Here is a 16466-nt window from a genome sequence, read left to right on the forward strand (position 1 = left end):
TTTCGATATCTCAGCTCTGGAAGGGGCTAGAGCCTCCATTTTTGCACTCAGATCAAAGTCTCATGGCCCTCTATCACAATACAGAGTTTTTGGAAGATTGCAGAAACCTAATTTTTCGCCCAAAAAAAAAAACGAAAGGGGTACCATTGTCGTTTTTTTGGGGGGTCGAATTTTTGAGTTTCGATATCTCAGCTCTGGGAGAGTCTAGAGCCTCCATTTTTGCACTCAGGTTTATGTCTCATGGACCTCTATCAGAATCCAGAGTTTTGAGAAGATTGGAGAAACTTAATTTTTCGCCCGAAAAAAAAAACGAAAGGGGTACCACTGACGTTTTTTTTTGGGGGGTCGAATTTTTGAGTTTCGATATCTCAGCTCTGGAAGGGTCTAGAGCCTCCATTTTTGCACTCAGGTTTAAGTCTCATGGCCCTCTATCAGAATCCAGAGTTTTGAGAAGATTGGAGAAACTTGATTTTTCGCCCGAAAATGAAAACTCTGGATTCTGAAAGAGGTCCATGAGACATAAACCTGAGTGCAAAAATGGAGGCTCTAGACCCTTCCAGAGCTGAGATATCGAAACTCAAAAATTCGACCCCCCAAAAAAAACGACAGTTTATTTTTTGGGGTCGAAATTTTGAGTTCCTCTGATTTTCTTGAAACTCTGGATTCTGATAGAGGAACATGGGACATAGACCTGAGTGCAAAAATGGAGGCTCTAGACCCTTCTAGAGCTGAGATATTGAGATCCTACTTAGCATTTATGCCATTATAAATATCTCAGCTCTGGAAGGGTCTAGAGCCTCCATTTTTGCACTCAGGTCTAAGTCCAATGGCCCTCTATCAGAATCCAGAGTTTCAAGAAGATCAGAGAAACTCAAAATTTCGACCAGAAAAAACTAAAAGGGGTACCCCTGTCGGTTTTTCCGGGGCAAAATTTTGAGTTTCTACTTTGCACCAATTTAAACTACTGGTAAATTTGAAAATTTACTTACCGTGCTGTTTACATAAATTGTTTTCCCTTTTTCGCACTGTTAGTTCTGACTTTAGTTTAAGTTTTTTTTTTTTACATGGTTTAATGTACTCTGGATTAGGAGAGTTCTTTGTGTTAGAAAAAGTGTAATGTGGTTTAAATTAACTTTGATTTATTGCTTTGGAAATAAGATGGAGAAAAAACAGATCCAATTCGTACTTTATTTTCTTTTTTTTTTTTTTTTTACAAAGCGCCGTTTTTAAAGTGACCATTAATTCTGAATCAAGCCAATTTCTCAAACATGTCCATGGTCTTATTTTGAATAATTTTCCGCTCCTGTTCCTTATTCATATTACTTTATCAGCCGGTCAAGTAGAGATCTGTTTTCATTACCCATAATAAAAAAAATTGCAAATAGGGCCTAACAAAAGAATCATATTAATTTTAAAAATTACATTTGACCCTAAAATTGTGCTTTTAGTACATTGTTCAGCTTGTTCGTGTTGTAAACGTGTTCATATTCTCTTTGGTCTGTGGCTTCAAACGTTATTTGAATGAACTTTTTAAAATCTTCCCTTCTAGCCTTTAAACATCTGGAGAGAACTTAAGCTGAGATCAAAGCGCGCCTCAAATCCTGGAAGGCCATGTTCATCAGGCCATGCGATTAAAAAAACTCACACTGACATTGCGTATTTTTCAGATCAGAGTCCACATACATGATCAGACATTTGCAAATTAAATGTTTATCTGCTGATGTGAAAGTCATCTTTTATTTTTCGCACAAAAAAACGTGCGTACGCTCTTCCAGATGTGAAATTTATCATTCGCAAATGATCTTGAAATTGTGCGTAGCTGAATTGTTTCAGATCCTAGTTAATGTCATTAACATACGAGCACCAATCAACATCCAAATCATTTTAGTTTCATAAATGTGTACGTCTGCTTCTTTTCTTTTTTGCGTAAGCACACTTTCAAATCTGCAACACAAGTTCAAATCTGTGCATACACACTTTTTATAAATGAGGCCCTTAGAGTCAATATGAAAGTACACAAGGGAGAGTTCTGGAAACTCAAATCTCGTCTTTTCTTTAATAATGAAACAAAATACAAAAGAACTGAGGATACAGAGGAACACATGGCTTCAACGTTATTCTTACTTATTGACTTTCTGTGAACACAAAAACATGTTGGCATGAAAAGGAGGGCATCACAAATGGCTGCAACACAAGATGTTTTATATTTTTTGTTTTGTTCTTGAATCCCAGCTTATGTTGATTGGGAAATTTGTGTATCTTTTAAAACTTCACACTGATGACGTCACAACAGTCACTGATAAAGGGTTAGGGGCAACTGTAGAAACCGTAGATGTTGTTGGTCTTGTCCAAGCGCAAGTGTAAAGCACACAAATCAGCCTTCAGGAAATCAGGTCTTAAGCCTGGGTTAAGCATGGGTTAGTTCACCCAAAAAAGAAATTTCTGTTATAATTTACCCTCATTTTGTTGTCAAAGGAATAGTTCACTTTTAAAAAAAACTTTTGCTGATAATTTACTCACCCCCGTGTCATGACAGTTTGCACTGAAACTCTCTTTTGGACCTTGAACCGTTTGGTGCCCAGTAAAGTCCATTATATGGAGAAAAATGCTGGAAGGTTTTCATCAAACCCTTAATTTCTTTTCGACTGAAGAAAGAATGACATGGACATCTTGGATGACATGGGGGTGAGTAAATTATCAGCAAAAGTTATTTTAAAAGTGAACTACTCCTTTAACTTTGTTCTGACTTTGGAACAGAAAAATAAATTGTGAAAATGATGGCAGAAATAAACAATTCTGTTTTGGGTGAACTATTCCTGTCATCAAGGACAAGTAAGATGGAATAGAAAGAGTGGTTCCTCATCTGACCTTGCTTCCATTTATCCGGTTCTTTGTGGAACAGGATAAGGAAACTACAGGTTAGAGAGGCTTTAATATTTATTTTAGATGACACCTCAGTTACCTCAAAACATCCAATCTAGGGTGTGCTATCCAACCGAGGTATAGGGAGTGTCACTGTGGTAGTTGTAGTCTGGGCAGACCTTCTGTACTAGCTTGTAGTCTGCACTGAAGAAGTCAATGTAGATGCAGATGACCTTGAAGGGCTTGGAGCAAAGCCAGGAAACATGGCTTTGGGTCTGCTCCTGGAGGCATACCCTGTTCGGGAAGTCGCTGCAAACAGACGTCCTCTTGCTGCGGTCCGTCTTCTCGTATTCCACTCGACAATTGAAGGCCTTGTTGTCTTTAGGTACCTCTATGGTTTCCTGTTGAGTGATCTCAAAATCGACAGCCTTGGAGGGCGGGACCAGACTGACGGACACATTACCCAGGCCGGTGGAATTGTGGCGGAAATATACGCTGAAGGTTCCGTTGCCGTGGTCAACGATCTTCCCAGTAATGAGAAGGTTGAGCTTGACCGTTTTGATGTTTGAATGGAAGTCGCCCCAACCAAACATTTTCTTAAACTTGCCTGTTTTCACATAGGGACGACGTTTGGCCCTCGAGAGGGTTCCTTCGGTATCAGTGTGGTTGGATAACCAAGCCCAAAGATCCAGCGCCCCAGGGTCCGGAGCAGCTTCACGGCTCTGGCTGTTAGATTGGGATGTGTGGGAGAAAAGCCGCAGGGATTTGAGAATCCCTGAACGAGAGCCGTAAGACGAGACACTTTCCTCCTTATCACTCTCTCCCCAACCCAGAGGACTGAGCTCCGTGCCACATGTAACCTTCAAAGACAAAACCAGGAAGAGGACTGTTAACCGTAAAGGTTGTAGATGCGTTTGTACATTGAGAAAAATAAAGATTCCAACTCAAACCAGAGGTTTATCTTAAAGTATATATGAAACGACATTCACAACCCACTCTATTTCCATAAGGTGACCTATTTCTGTGGGTCTTTATCCATTGAGAATTAATTGGCATTTCAGGCACCATTTGGGTTTTCTTGGGTTGCGAGTGGAACCCTTTGGAGAACTGCTAGGAAACCTTTTGAAGGTGCTTCAAATATCCTGTGTACTTGAAGGAACTGGAGGTACCAATGATAGTGTTCAGTTCTTGCAGGAACTGGTTTCCATTTTGAAGGTTCCTAAAGGAAACTGCCCTTTTCGAAAGGGTGACTTGAGGTTCTCCAGAGGGTTCTGCCAGTATATCAGTCTGAGGAACCCCAAATAATGCCTCACGCATCTTTACACAAAAAAATTATAACAATTTCATACCACACTGCAAAAAAGAAAAGATATTTAAGGGACTACTGTATTATGTCAAACCAGAAAAAAATGCTCTAGGAAGCAAATAAGATTTTTAGGGTGCCTCAAATATCCAGACCAGAAATGTGTATTAAGAACGAAATTTTGATTTCAAGTTGCATGTACTGTAAGCATAACATTTTTTTTTAATTTAGATTCAGTGAACATTAGGTTATTAAGATTTTAAGAGTTACTAAAATACAATAAACTGATGTGCATATCCACATTCACGCCTCGGATGCAAAATTGATGAATAAACTACAGCTAGTACATAAAGATGCATCACTACATAAATAATCAGTACCTAAAGGATGAGAAACCAAAAGCTGCATCTGCCTTGTTTAAATGATGCAAACAGGATGTAACATCTTCAATATGAAACTGTTCACTGCAATGTGACTTTACTACTGACATAATAAACTCCCTCACACACCCAGCAAAACTGGTTCTTAAAAAACTCTTTTTGTCTATAGTTTCATATTTGTAATACAGCCAATCAGTGTTTACTTTTTTGTACTGTTGATACGATGAAATATGAATGAACAGAAAACTGCACAAAAAAAGACCAGAGGAAGATCAGGTAAATCTCCTTCTCTCAATCTCTCTATCTTTCAGCAAAGCTCAAAAGACTCTCTCACACATACTTTCAAAAGCATAATTTGATAGAATGAAAGTGTAAATATATGTCCCAAAGGGCTGTTTATCTCCCCAAGTATATATTCAGCTTTATCCAGCATTTCTCTTTCATGTTCAGAGATAAAGAACCGAAGCGGGTAGATGTTTAGGATACAGATAATCTGTTCTTCTGTACACCTCAAAATTCAAACCCACGATGGTGAATGAGAACTACTTCTGTGCATGAAAAAACATCTGTTTATCTACTTCAATAGAGTGCAAATTCATGATCAACAAAACAACAAAAAAACGACTGACATTCACTGCCGAAATGGACAAGAAATGGGAGATTTTTTTGTTTGTTTTTTTTTAAATGTAACGTTAATTTATCATGAATCTCTGTGGAAAGAAAAATCTCATTTACATTTTTTTTTTTTTGTGAGCAAAATTATACTTAAAATTTGAATTAGAGATTAGACTTAGTAATAGTAAATACATTTTATTACAGATCAAAGATGAAAATAAATAAGAGAAATAAGTGATAAAATCTGGCTTAGTGATGGCAATGAAAGAGAAGTCTCTTGAGAGAGGACTTAAGGCTAAGCCATCACACAGGTTGTCGTTTCATCTTAAACTGGCTTAAACCGGATTCTAAATTAAACTCCGCATAGGCTTTGTGAAGTCAATTCATACGCATTCAAATTAATCTTTGGAGAGAAAAAAATTACGCATACATTGTGTTCTCCTTTGAGAAATAAACCAAACTAATGGATAAAGGGCCCTGCGGAAACTGGATTATTTGAAGTTTTATACAGGAAATTAAACAAACAGCCACAGCATATTCTAAAGGCATATCTGGATTATACAAACTGTTTTGACTTTCCAATAAAACTTATATTCATATTTATTGATTTTTTAAATTCATACCCGTTTTCTCAAAACAATAGTTAGAAGTATAAGTTGCAGTGCTAATAATAACGATCCTAATACACAATGTATTTTTCCCTCTCTCACCAGTAGACCCCGAGGGAATAAAAGGTTCATTATCACAAATTCTGCAAATATTTGCTTTAATTAAAATAATTGAAAACTCATACCATGTGTAAGCAGAGCATAAGCAGGGTAGAGTAACACTGGCACATCTTCATGTATTTTATGAATCCAGATCAGGGTTAATAAAGATCAGATCCACTCGTGGCAGGGTCTTGAGTCAGTATGCCTAAAAACATAAAAACCATCATGCTTAAAGATACAAGGAAATATGTGTTGAGAACAAAAAAACAGATAAAAAGAAATGGTCAAACTTTACACTTTCATGTAATAATTAAATAAAACATTTAATTATTGTAAAAAATTTCGTGTAATAATTTATTAAATTAACAGGTTAAAATGTATATGAATGTATAAAAGACAGCACACATTATAAGCGGTCCAGTTTACAAGTTGAAGTATAACCATTTTAACCGCCTTTTAACTTTTTTTGCAGATCCCAAAAATGAAAAATGTGTGTGAAAAGTAAATTCGAAAACTTACAAACTCACCATGTTGTAACTCTCGAATAAAATTGTCATAAAACATGTTTAATAGAATTACTATAATGTTGATTGAATTAGATTTAAATGATGACACCGCAGGAAATAACTAATGAGCAATATTAATGAGCATGCAGTTATTTTAAGAAGATGCTTGTGGTTATTCTTTATTGTAATTTTATCACATAAAATAAAAATAAAAATAAAGTGTTAGCAAAATATATCACTCACCCTTCTACTGTAGAGTCGGACCCATGCGTCTCTGTGCGGTGAGCATCCTTACAGTGTCGTTCACAGATTGCTTAAAGAGAGGAAGAAAGACAAGCATCGCTCCTCGACGGCCCAGGCTCTAAGTGACCCGCAATACAAACTTTTTTTGCATTTGATTAAAACAATATAATCTTCTTCTTTACTCAGCGTGGCTTATGTCCAGCAGCATTAAATCCTCTTAGCTCTGCTCATCTGGCTGCACGCCTTTCCTCTGCAACACTCACATATCCTAACACGATTATGTGTGGATGTGATTGTCCATCCAAAAGGAAAACAAATAATAAAACCGCTCTCTAAGCAGTCCCCTGGGTAAACGGCCGCTTCTGCTGCATTCTTGCCCGCTCGCTCTTCCTAAACTGATGTTGTGTGATGGATCAGTGCGCTTTTTGGTTGTGACAGTGGAGTCACTGAGCCCAACCCCTCAACATCAGCACCAATAATGGCACTCATCACAGTTTCAAGCTATTTTATACAAACCCATTTAAAACCACTAAGTGTAAAGTCAGTGTTAAGAAGTACTTTGTTGGTTCATAAAACAGCAGAAGACTTGCCTTGTGGCCAGAGTTTATATTTTTTTGATAAAAGTGCTATTCAGGAACATTTCCGCTCATTTTTCGTCATTACACTGCAAAAAAAAAAAAGAAAAAAAAAAGGTATTATTATTATTTTTTTTATACATATACATTGGGGAGACTGGGGTAGTACAAATTTCAGTGAATCTGCAGGGTGGCTTTAGTTTTGATTAGACAAAACTAATCAAAACTGTCTTTGATTAGACAGTTTCTGTATAGACAAAAACCTGATATGTCTTGGTTATAAAAAGCTATTAAACAAAAATAAAATATAATAACAAACAAAACAAAAATTAACATACATTTACCTTACTCTACATAGTGTGCTACTGGATCATGTTGACACACTATATAGGCTGAGTTAATTATAAAAATTAAAAAATATAAATGAAAGACAAAACACAGCACAAAAACAATGAACAAAATAATAATAATAAATTACTCGCATACATTCAAACATTTAAATCGTATAAAAACTTGCCCAGACCTTTATGGAAATTACCAGTTAAATTACTTTTTGTGCTCTTTTGTTTTATTTAACAGCTATTACAAAAATATTATAGTGGAATTTACATTTAAGGATGTATAACTGCAAGTGAAAACACACATTTGTATATTTTAACCTTTGACAAAGCCTACACCTTCATATTACTTTTTACCATTTGTGTATTATAATTTACAATTATATATATATATATATATATATATATATATATATATAGATTCACAAAAAAATAGAGAAATAGTTAGTCCTGCATTTTTGGTCAAATATGTTAGATGTCAAAAATAAAATTAAACAATAAAAACAATAAAATTGGTTCAAGAAACAATTAAATTGATAAAAAAAAAAAGTAAGTTTGCTAGGAAACAGCTCCGCTCTGTGGTTATTACAGCAACTGCAGGACAAACCACTGCAGAATAAACATCAGACGAACAGATGTGTTAATGCAAGATTTATTTACTCATGCATATCCCAATGCTAGAACACACATAAAGGAGCAATAAAATAAATATTAGCAGATTTTTTTCTATTAATTTAAACAAGTAACAAGAAATTGAACTGGATAGCAGCAATGCAAGTCTTCAATTTTACAAGAACGAATTACAAAACTTCCATAGACACTCATTAGCAGGATTCTTTAATAATCTGGTTCTGATTTTTCACCATTGTGGCTAACATGGACTTGAAGTTTGGCTTCTGTACGGCAGATTTTGTATCACCAGAGGCAGAGACTTTCCTCTGGTTCCCTCGTTTAATCTTAGGCTTCACGTTGAAGAGATCTGTGGGCGTCCTGAACCCTTCCGAATCCTCAAACAACTCTACCCGCTGCTTCTGCTGCAAAACATTCTGGGCTACACGACCCTCTCTACGTTCCTGCTGATGCCGAGGGCTTTTCCTTTGTTCCGCAGTTTCCACAGCAACAGTTTCAGGCGTGTCATCAAACTTCAGCACCCGCCGTGTTCCGTCTATGCCATCAGACGCTTCCTGCTTGTTCAATTTGCCCTGGACAAAAGTCCTCCTCTGTTTGCTGGAGGCATCGGAGTTCTGCTTGTGATCTGCATTTAATCTTGAAATCTGGTCATCTACAATCAGTTTGTCGTCCTGTGTCACGCTGACACTGAGGTCGAGTGGATAAAGCTGCTGAGATAATGTGTCATTTATGGAAGACTTTCTTTTCACCGAAGATTTCCACCCTCCAACGGGTGGCCAGAGCACAGCTCGAGGCCTCTTACGATGACGTCGCTTTGCTTTAGTGATGGACAGGTCAGTCTGAATGGAGCTCAGATACTTGCAGCGACGTAGACTCCTAAGCATATGCACACAAAATGACTACTTACCACTGAAATAATTGTACTGGTGTATTTACATCTTCCTTTGAATGTTACTATTGTAAGTTACATTGTGCTTACATAAAAAGTTGGGAGATGTATCGAGTTTTGCACTTCATTATGTGCACTTTTTAATGTGCATCCAGGTTAACTTGATTATCACATTCGCAAATTAGAATGATTTCTGATGGATCATGAGACACTGAAGACTGGAGTAATGACTTATGAAAATTCAGCCTTGCCTTTACAGGAATGAATCTTAATATAATATTTCACAATATTACTGTTTTTCCTGTATAAATGTAACAAATAAATGCAGTTTTGGTGGGCATAAAAGACTTATTTCAAATACCCCAAATTTTTGAATGGCAGTGTATATACTATATTAATTTATTCAAAAACTGGGTTAGAAAAACCCAAGATGAATGGGCAAATAGGTTGCAAGCCGAACATCGCTGACATGGAACACAATGAGATCTCAGCTCAAGATCAGGGGCAGTTTGCAGTGATTCTGATAATAAATGACTCATATCGACTCACCTCTGCTGAAACACATGAGGTCTGGAGCAGTTCACTTGAGTTCTGTTGAAGACTGCAGAATCTGAGCCTTGTGCTGACAGCTTCCTGATGTGACTTAGGCTTTTCCATAATAATCTGAAGATCAACATTCACACAATTCTCATGAAACCTAAGTAACGGGATTATTAAAGGTATAATGCAAGGTGGCCTTTTAATAAAACCTGGCAGACTATGCAGTGTGTAGGAGCCATTTTTTGCCTTCTTGGAAAGTTACTTGTGTTTTCTTGAGATGTGCACCCTCTGCAGAACAGGAGAAGATTTAAGGTCTGAGTGTGTCTACTGGACTGTGGCCTGCTGGGTTTCAGTAGCTACCCAGGTAAGTTTGCGATTAGTTTGAGCAAACGGGCTCGAGAAGGTGGATTGGTTTTTAGCAGGCTTCATCACTATGGTAAATTACGCTACACGTGTAACCTGCTCCGTTTTATTCTAGGTTGGAGATCGCAGACCAAAACTGGACCAATCAGCTATGAGTAAAGTGGCATGCATCTATGCAATAAAGACACTCCCCCTGTATCTGCTCCAAATTAAAGCAGTTTAGAGTGAAAAAATTTCATTTGGATCTTTTTTTCTGATAATTCATTATTTTATTTACACTATATGAATTGTAATTATATCATTCATATATGGCAATACTTCATACAATAATTGACATTGTACATTTATATGTACATACATATAAATATGTATAAATGCAAGCTTTAAAATATAAGCTTTTAAACAGATTAAGCTTACATGTACTTTTCTTTTGTGAAACTTATAAGGCCTGTTTGTTTGATACACTTGTATTGATATTATAGTCTTATATTTTCTTTCAGCTGCCTTCCCAAACTTTTACTGCCATGTAAATTAATTTCAATATTTTTTCATGATCTCTTAATCTTCTGCAGTGAAGTGAATTGTGCCGGCTCTCTCGCAAAAAGAAAATCAATCTGAATCCTCATGTTTGGTGTGATTGGCTGTTTGCCTTCAAAGTTAATTGCAAACCCTGGATTAAAACAGAGTTGGTAGAGAATGTTTATATCAAGTGTTGTGAGCCTGTTGAACCTGATCTAAACCAGGTTGAATTTATATGGATTTTTCAGCTCTGAACCTAATCCAAGTTTATTCAAATTAGTTATTTCAAATAGCTTCATGCAACAGACCTCTGGTCTTTAGACTTTTCCTTCTGTTTGTTTGTTTTTCAAAGGAAAACTTTAACCATCTCGTCTTTTGAGATATTGAATGACCTGAGACATTTCTTGACCATTCTTTGTAATGTAAATAGTAAATAATGTAAATAGATATTCATTTAAAACATAACATACCCCTTCTCCCGATGACGGTCTCTCTGAGGGTGCCACCTTTTAAGCAGAATCCACTCATCACAAGATAATGACTCTGGATCTAATACACAAAGAAAAATATTTTTGGTAACATGATAACAGGCACTTTATTAAAAAAACTATTCACCTAAATGAAAATGAATGAAATTCTGTCATCATTTACTCACCCTCAAGTTGTTCCAAACCTGTATGAGTTTCTTTCTTCTGAATGTTGGTAACCAGACAGTAGACTGTAGCCAGTGACTTCAACAGTATTTATTTCCCCCTGTTATGGAAGTCAATGGGTGCCGTCAACCATTAGATTACCAACATTCTTTAAAATATCTTCCTTTGTGTTCAACACAAGAAACTCATACAGGTTTGGGACAACCTAAGGGCATCTCAACACATCTGAAATGCTTACTCCTATCTCTGATTTTCTCTTTTGGGGTTGGCCGTCTTCTCATCTGGGCGAAAAGACTCTCGCATTCTTTGCATCTTATGGTATCAACAGGATGACAGGGCGAGCTGGGACCCGATGCCACCATGAGATCAGTACTGGATTCGTCCAACACAGACTCTTCTCGAGATTCAACAGAGCTTTTCGGCCTCAGCCCAGAGTCAGAGGTGTTAGCCATAACCCTTAGCTTTCCTAGAGTGTCCTCAGCCATTGCACCTGGAGCCAGGGTGATCTTCTGAACGGCTCCATATTGCGGTTTCACAATGGAAAGCGGCCTCTCATCTTCTTCACTCAATCGGCACGATGCACCAGCTCTACACTTCTTTATCGGAAGCTTCATTTCATGAATAACAGACACATGGTCTTTTATTTCTTCAACACTGTTTGATTGGCTAGAGTCTGTGTCATTTAACACCACAGAGATGCTCTCGTAGACCTTCTCATGTTCTCGCTTTTGCTGTCGACCTCTCTGGGCTGTTTTGCGCCGCAGTTTCATAGAGACAGATTTCTGTATTTCTTCAACACTATTTGGTTGGCTAGAGTCGGTGTCATTTAACACCACAGAGATGCTCTCAGAGACCTCATGTTCTCGCTGTTGCCATCGACCTCTCAGGGCTGTTTTGCGTCGCCGTTTCATAGCGACAGATTTCTGTATTTCTTCAACACTGTCTGATTGGCTTGAGTCAGAGTCCCTCACCACCACAGAGATGCTCTCGGAGACCTTCTCATGTTCTCGCTGTTGCTGTCGACCTCTCAGGGCTGCTTTACGTCGCAGTTTCATTGCGACAGATTTGGTAGTGACCTCACAGAGAACTAAGATATTCACCTGTGATAAAATAAAATCAAATAACAATTTTAACAAACAACAACATATACTGACTGACAATACATTACATGACTTAAAACCTGACTGATTAGGATGATTTCTACCTCACTGTAGCATCCTGACTCTTGTCTTTGAGGAAAGTTAATGAGGTTGTTGTAGCATGCCCTGAAAACATTAATGGTCATCAGTGACAGTATGACTAACTAACGTTAGTCACCAAAAGTTTTTGCTGACTGCAAATCCAAACAACATAAAAGTGGCACAAATGACTTAAAAGCTCCTAGGTATAACACCCTTTAACTTAATAGTTTCTTACTGAATATGGTGATTTCTACCTCACTGAACAAAGTTTGGGTGACTAACGTTAACGTTACAAATCCAAACAACATAAAAGTAACTTAGCACATTTGACTAATGCCCCAAACTACAATGTTACTAACGTTACATTGTGTACTGTAACGTTACATACAGTAACAATATACTTAAAATGTCTTAAAAGACTAATCGCCTCAACTCGCAAACAAAAGATGCTGCAACTCAGTTCGCGTTCTGATTTAACGTTACTTGATTCTCTCGTGAGGTTTTGGTACAAGCTGAATGACTATAACAATCTAACACATGTTTTACTTTCTCTCTCTCGAAATGTCGAGCTGAATGGCTAGAATAAAAAATCTAACACATTTCTTACTCTCTCTCGAAATGTTGATAGTCCGTTTGTTCTAACATGTCAAGGGACTCCTAAATGGACTGATCCGAAGTGAAAACGCAGCTTTTTGGTTTTGTTTACCTCAGAACTGCAGGGCTGTTGGCGCGCGTTCAGCTGTCATCATCATCAATCAACCGGAAGCTGCAGTTCAGCTCGATCGTCCAGAAGAGGGCGCTGCAGTCTTTGGCTTTTTTTTATATTATGATGGCTTGAGACATACTACTCAAGCCATCATACAGAGAATTTTAAAGATGATGTTTTTTTAAAAACAAGTGCGTCGTTAGACATGGGCATTCGGGGCTTCAGGATCTTAAAAAAAAAAAAAAAGATTGATAACTATTATTAAATTGTAATAATTTATTGTTTATTTTAAAAAATATACCGGGCATTTTAATCTTTACTTCGGAACCATGTATTAAAGATGATAAAAATGTTCAAGCAGATCAAAGTTACTATGGTTACACAGCACGCTTGAGTTTAGATTGCCCAGAGGGGAGAGAGAGAGAGAGAGAGAGAGAGAGAGAGAGAGAGAGAGAGAGAGAGAGAGAGAGAGAGAGAGAGAGAGAGAGAGAGAGAGAATGAAGAAGCTGAGTATGAAGCTGCAGACTCGGAGACCTGCTACTTAGTACTAACAGTCCCCCTGCACCCAGAGTCCCGTATTCTCAGACCCCTCGTTTTTCAAGACAGCGCCTCCTATCAAATTGTATTGGATAAACATGTGAAGGAGTAGGCTATCTTCAATTTTATTTAGCGAATCGTAGTAGCCAACTCGTTTGATTTATTTTTAATAAAACTAATTTAGCTAGTCGATAGAACATATGAATAGTCCATTTAATATTTGTAAAGATGGTTTGTGACCAGATTTGAGCCGTTAATGTATGTTTTTTCGCCCTCTTTCCCCCGAAAATATTTTGATAGCTAACGTTAGCCTTTAACCTTGGACTTTTTGTAGATATGTCATAAATGCTGCAGAATTCTGCCCATTTTGTGTCCCCATATATTTCAGACCAATAAAGTTTTCCAAAGTTCAAAAACAACTCAAGGGACACTTCAACAGAGCAGTGCAACATGAAGGTAACATCAAACATCTTTTTTCTTTTTTTTCTTTCTTTTTGAAACATCATAAGACATGTGCTATCCGAACCCAGCAACATATCATTTTATGATTATGCAAAGCAATTTATAAATAAGGTTTTTTAATGCAATTGAAGATGAAAAGTAAAGTCACGAACACAGTTTTTTTCTTACAGACTTACGGACTTACAGACTTCTTTAAAAAATATATATATATATATATATATATATATATATATATCACATACAGTAACAAAAGCTATTATAGACCACTACAAAAAAACACAAAAGAAAACATTTTATAGACCATTACAACACAAAAGACGCAACCTTAAGACGCAATAGGCCGGATTCACATATAGCGCCTAAAAACGCGTAGAAAACGCTGGGCGCGCCGCATTCTCTATTTTGCAAAGCGCCAGGGCGGTTGCGCTTCAGTTGGTTCTTGTCACATGACCTATTGTGTGCGTACGGTGCGCTTGCGGTATTCTGAAAAGTTGAGATGTTTTTATCTCGACGCGGCGCGGACGCGCATGGAAAAAAGGAGCGCGTCGCACCGCGACCGCACCGCTTCCATTATGAGCGCGCATACCGCGCGCCTACATTTGAAATAACGAACTTGAGCGCGCAAAAGACGCGATATGTGAACCGGCCCATATGCGTCATTTCCGATTCTTCTTCCTGTATCCAAAGACAACAACAACAGCAGCAGCACGTGGATAATTAATAGTTCGGGGCAGATAGCGATCGCCTTTGTTTGCGCTTTGATGCTGTAACGTTACTGAGCTCCCTCCAAAATGATGCTGTGCTGTGTCTCGCCTGGTCTCGCGATGAACACAAATCACTATGGGGATATGCCGATGCGCGTTTACCAAAAATTAGGGTTAGAAAAGGGGTACTCCAGGTATAATATCCCAGTTTTTAAAAATCCATGATATGAGCATATTCGGGCTTTTGCCGGTGTTTACATGGCCGTTCGCGACCGGGTTATTGCTAATCCCGGTTTTGAACGGGTTATTGGCTGCATGTAAACGTAGTCACGTGGCATCACTCATGGAATATGTTCTACATGTTTGTTTAAAAATCAAAACACTTATTGTTAATGCCAGTACACAGTCATTGAATAAAGTAAACAACATAGATTATGGATTAAATCATGTATTTCTTATAAGGTCATTTCGGCATCCCATATATGGCTTTAGGAGGGTCTGTTTACACAGCCTCCTCGAACCAGATCCATTAGTTCCTTCCTGAATTTCTCAGACATGAAAACATAAAGAACGGGGTTGGCCACTGTAGAAGACGTTGCCATGATGCGAGCAAATGTAGCAAAAGGTCCAAAGCGAGGTAAAGGACCAAAGGCATCGTCACCCTCAACTATCTGAGCGAACATCAAGCCATAGGAAGGCAGCCAGCACAAGGCAAACGCCAGCACTAACAGAGCAGACGTCTTGGTGACATGCACATGGTAGTGCTCCAAACGGTCAGTCTGAGTTGTGCGATCCCGCCTAGTGACTTTGAGGAAATGGTATATCTTTATATAGGCTATTACAATGATCAAAAGTGGAAACGCAAAAGCCAGAAGGAAGTGGCACACTCCATATGCCAACTGGCTCTTGTCAGAAAGGAAATTAAAACATGCCATGTCCTCACGAGCTGAAACCAGTTTCCTCCAAGCGAACTGAGGTGATGCCAAGACAACAGCTGGTATCCACAGTACACCTGCGATCACTGTTAAACGCCCCTCTCTGCGCCACCGATACGCTTTTGACTTGTGAACCACGATGATGTATCGAGCAAAAGCCAAAGCGGCCAGTGTAAAGGCGCTCGCGGCTGTACACATCGCACTCAGGAAGCTGACTGACTTGCACATAAAGCTTCCAAATGGCCAGTGATGGGTTGCAATGGCAACTGTGTGATATGGAAGACAGGAAAGTAGGAGAAGGTCCGCCACACTTAATGACAGAAGGAGAACATCTGTGCCGTTTGCGTTTGTTTGCTGGAGTCCTCCTGTCCTTCCTTCACGTCCTCGCCGCATCGTACGACTGATGATGATGAGAACCAGGATGTGTCCAACTATCCCCGTCACCAGGATAAAGCTGTCAAATATTGGGACTAACACTCGTTCAACATCACTCGGTCCAGGACTGGAACTGTTTGACTTAGTAGTCACGTCAGCCATATTGGAGTGTCCAAGAGTTGGTAACAAACTAACTTTCAGTGTAATTGGTTCTATTTTTTTGTGTGCATCTTTAAAAAGACTTTTACTCACTTGAAAGTTTCAGTCTTCCAGCAAAAGCATCTGGACGTTTAACAAACATGTCCCGTTTCGAAGCTTCTCAGACCAGTGTTTCAAAAACCAAGTTCGGTTATACAATGTACATCATTATGCATTCCTGTAGTTTTGCCTGAGAACGCAGTGATGTCCAGAACAGTTGTCTAGATAAAACGCTCTGGAAT

The 16466-nt window shown here is 38.2% G+C and overlaps 3 protein-coding genes across 6 annotated transcripts; all 3 read right to left on the bottom strand.

The window, feature by feature from the left end:
- Positions 1–2893: 2893 nt before the first annotated feature.
- On the bottom strand, positions 2894–7002 carry nxph2b (neurexophilin 2b). The gene is made up of 3 exons (XM_039673322.2): positions 6620–7002; positions 5954–6075; positions 2894–3722 (listed from the first exon to the last, which is right to left on the bottom strand). Exons 2-3 carry the CDS (start codon positions 6002–6004, stop codon positions 2988–2990), a joined length of 786 nt encoding a protein of 261 aa, XP_039529256.1. The 5' UTR covers positions 6005–6075; positions 6620–7002; the 3' UTR covers positions 2894–2987.
- Positions 7003–8177: 1175 nt separating this feature from the next.
- Positions 8178–13112, bottom strand: LOC120480837 (uncharacterized). 4 transcript variants are annotated; one of them, XM_039674261.2, is made up of 6 exons: positions 13014–13112; positions 12331–12391; positions 11365–12226; positions 10944–11022; positions 9601–9714; positions 8178–9038 (listed from the first exon to the last, which is right to left on the bottom strand). In XM_039674261.2, the coding sequence occupies exons 3-6, from the start codon at positions 12179–12181 to the stop codon at positions 8357–8359; spliced, it is 1692 nt and encodes a 563-aa protein (XP_039530195.2). In that variant the 5' UTR covers positions 12182–12226; positions 12331–12391; positions 13014–13112; the 3' UTR covers positions 8178–8356. The 4 variants fall into 4 exon arrangements, with proteins under 4 accessions (XP_039530195.2, XP_039530193.2, XP_039530197.2 ...); XM_039674259.2 differs by having other exon boundaries at positions 12915–13045; XM_039674263.2 differs by lacking the exon at positions 12331–12391 and having other exon boundaries at positions 13014–13105.
- Positions 13113–15108: 1996 nt separating this feature from the next.
- On the bottom strand, positions 15109–16286 carry LOC120480595 (galanin receptor 2b). Its single transcript, XM_039673851.2, has one exon. The coding sequence runs from the start codon at positions 16186–16188 to the stop codon at positions 15205–15207; it is 984 nt and encodes a 327-aa protein (XP_039529785.2). The 5' UTR covers positions 16189–16286; the 3' UTR covers positions 15109–15204.
- Positions 16287–16466: the final 180 nt, after the last annotated feature.

Source organism: Pimephales promelas, chromosome 21 (assembly GCF_988280905.1).
Source record: "Pimephales promelas chromosome 21, fPimPro1.hap1.1, whole genome shotgun sequence".
In the NCBI taxonomy this organism is placed as follows: Eukaryota; Metazoa; Chordata; class Actinopteri; order Cypriniformes; family Leuciscidae; genus Pimephales; species Pimephales promelas.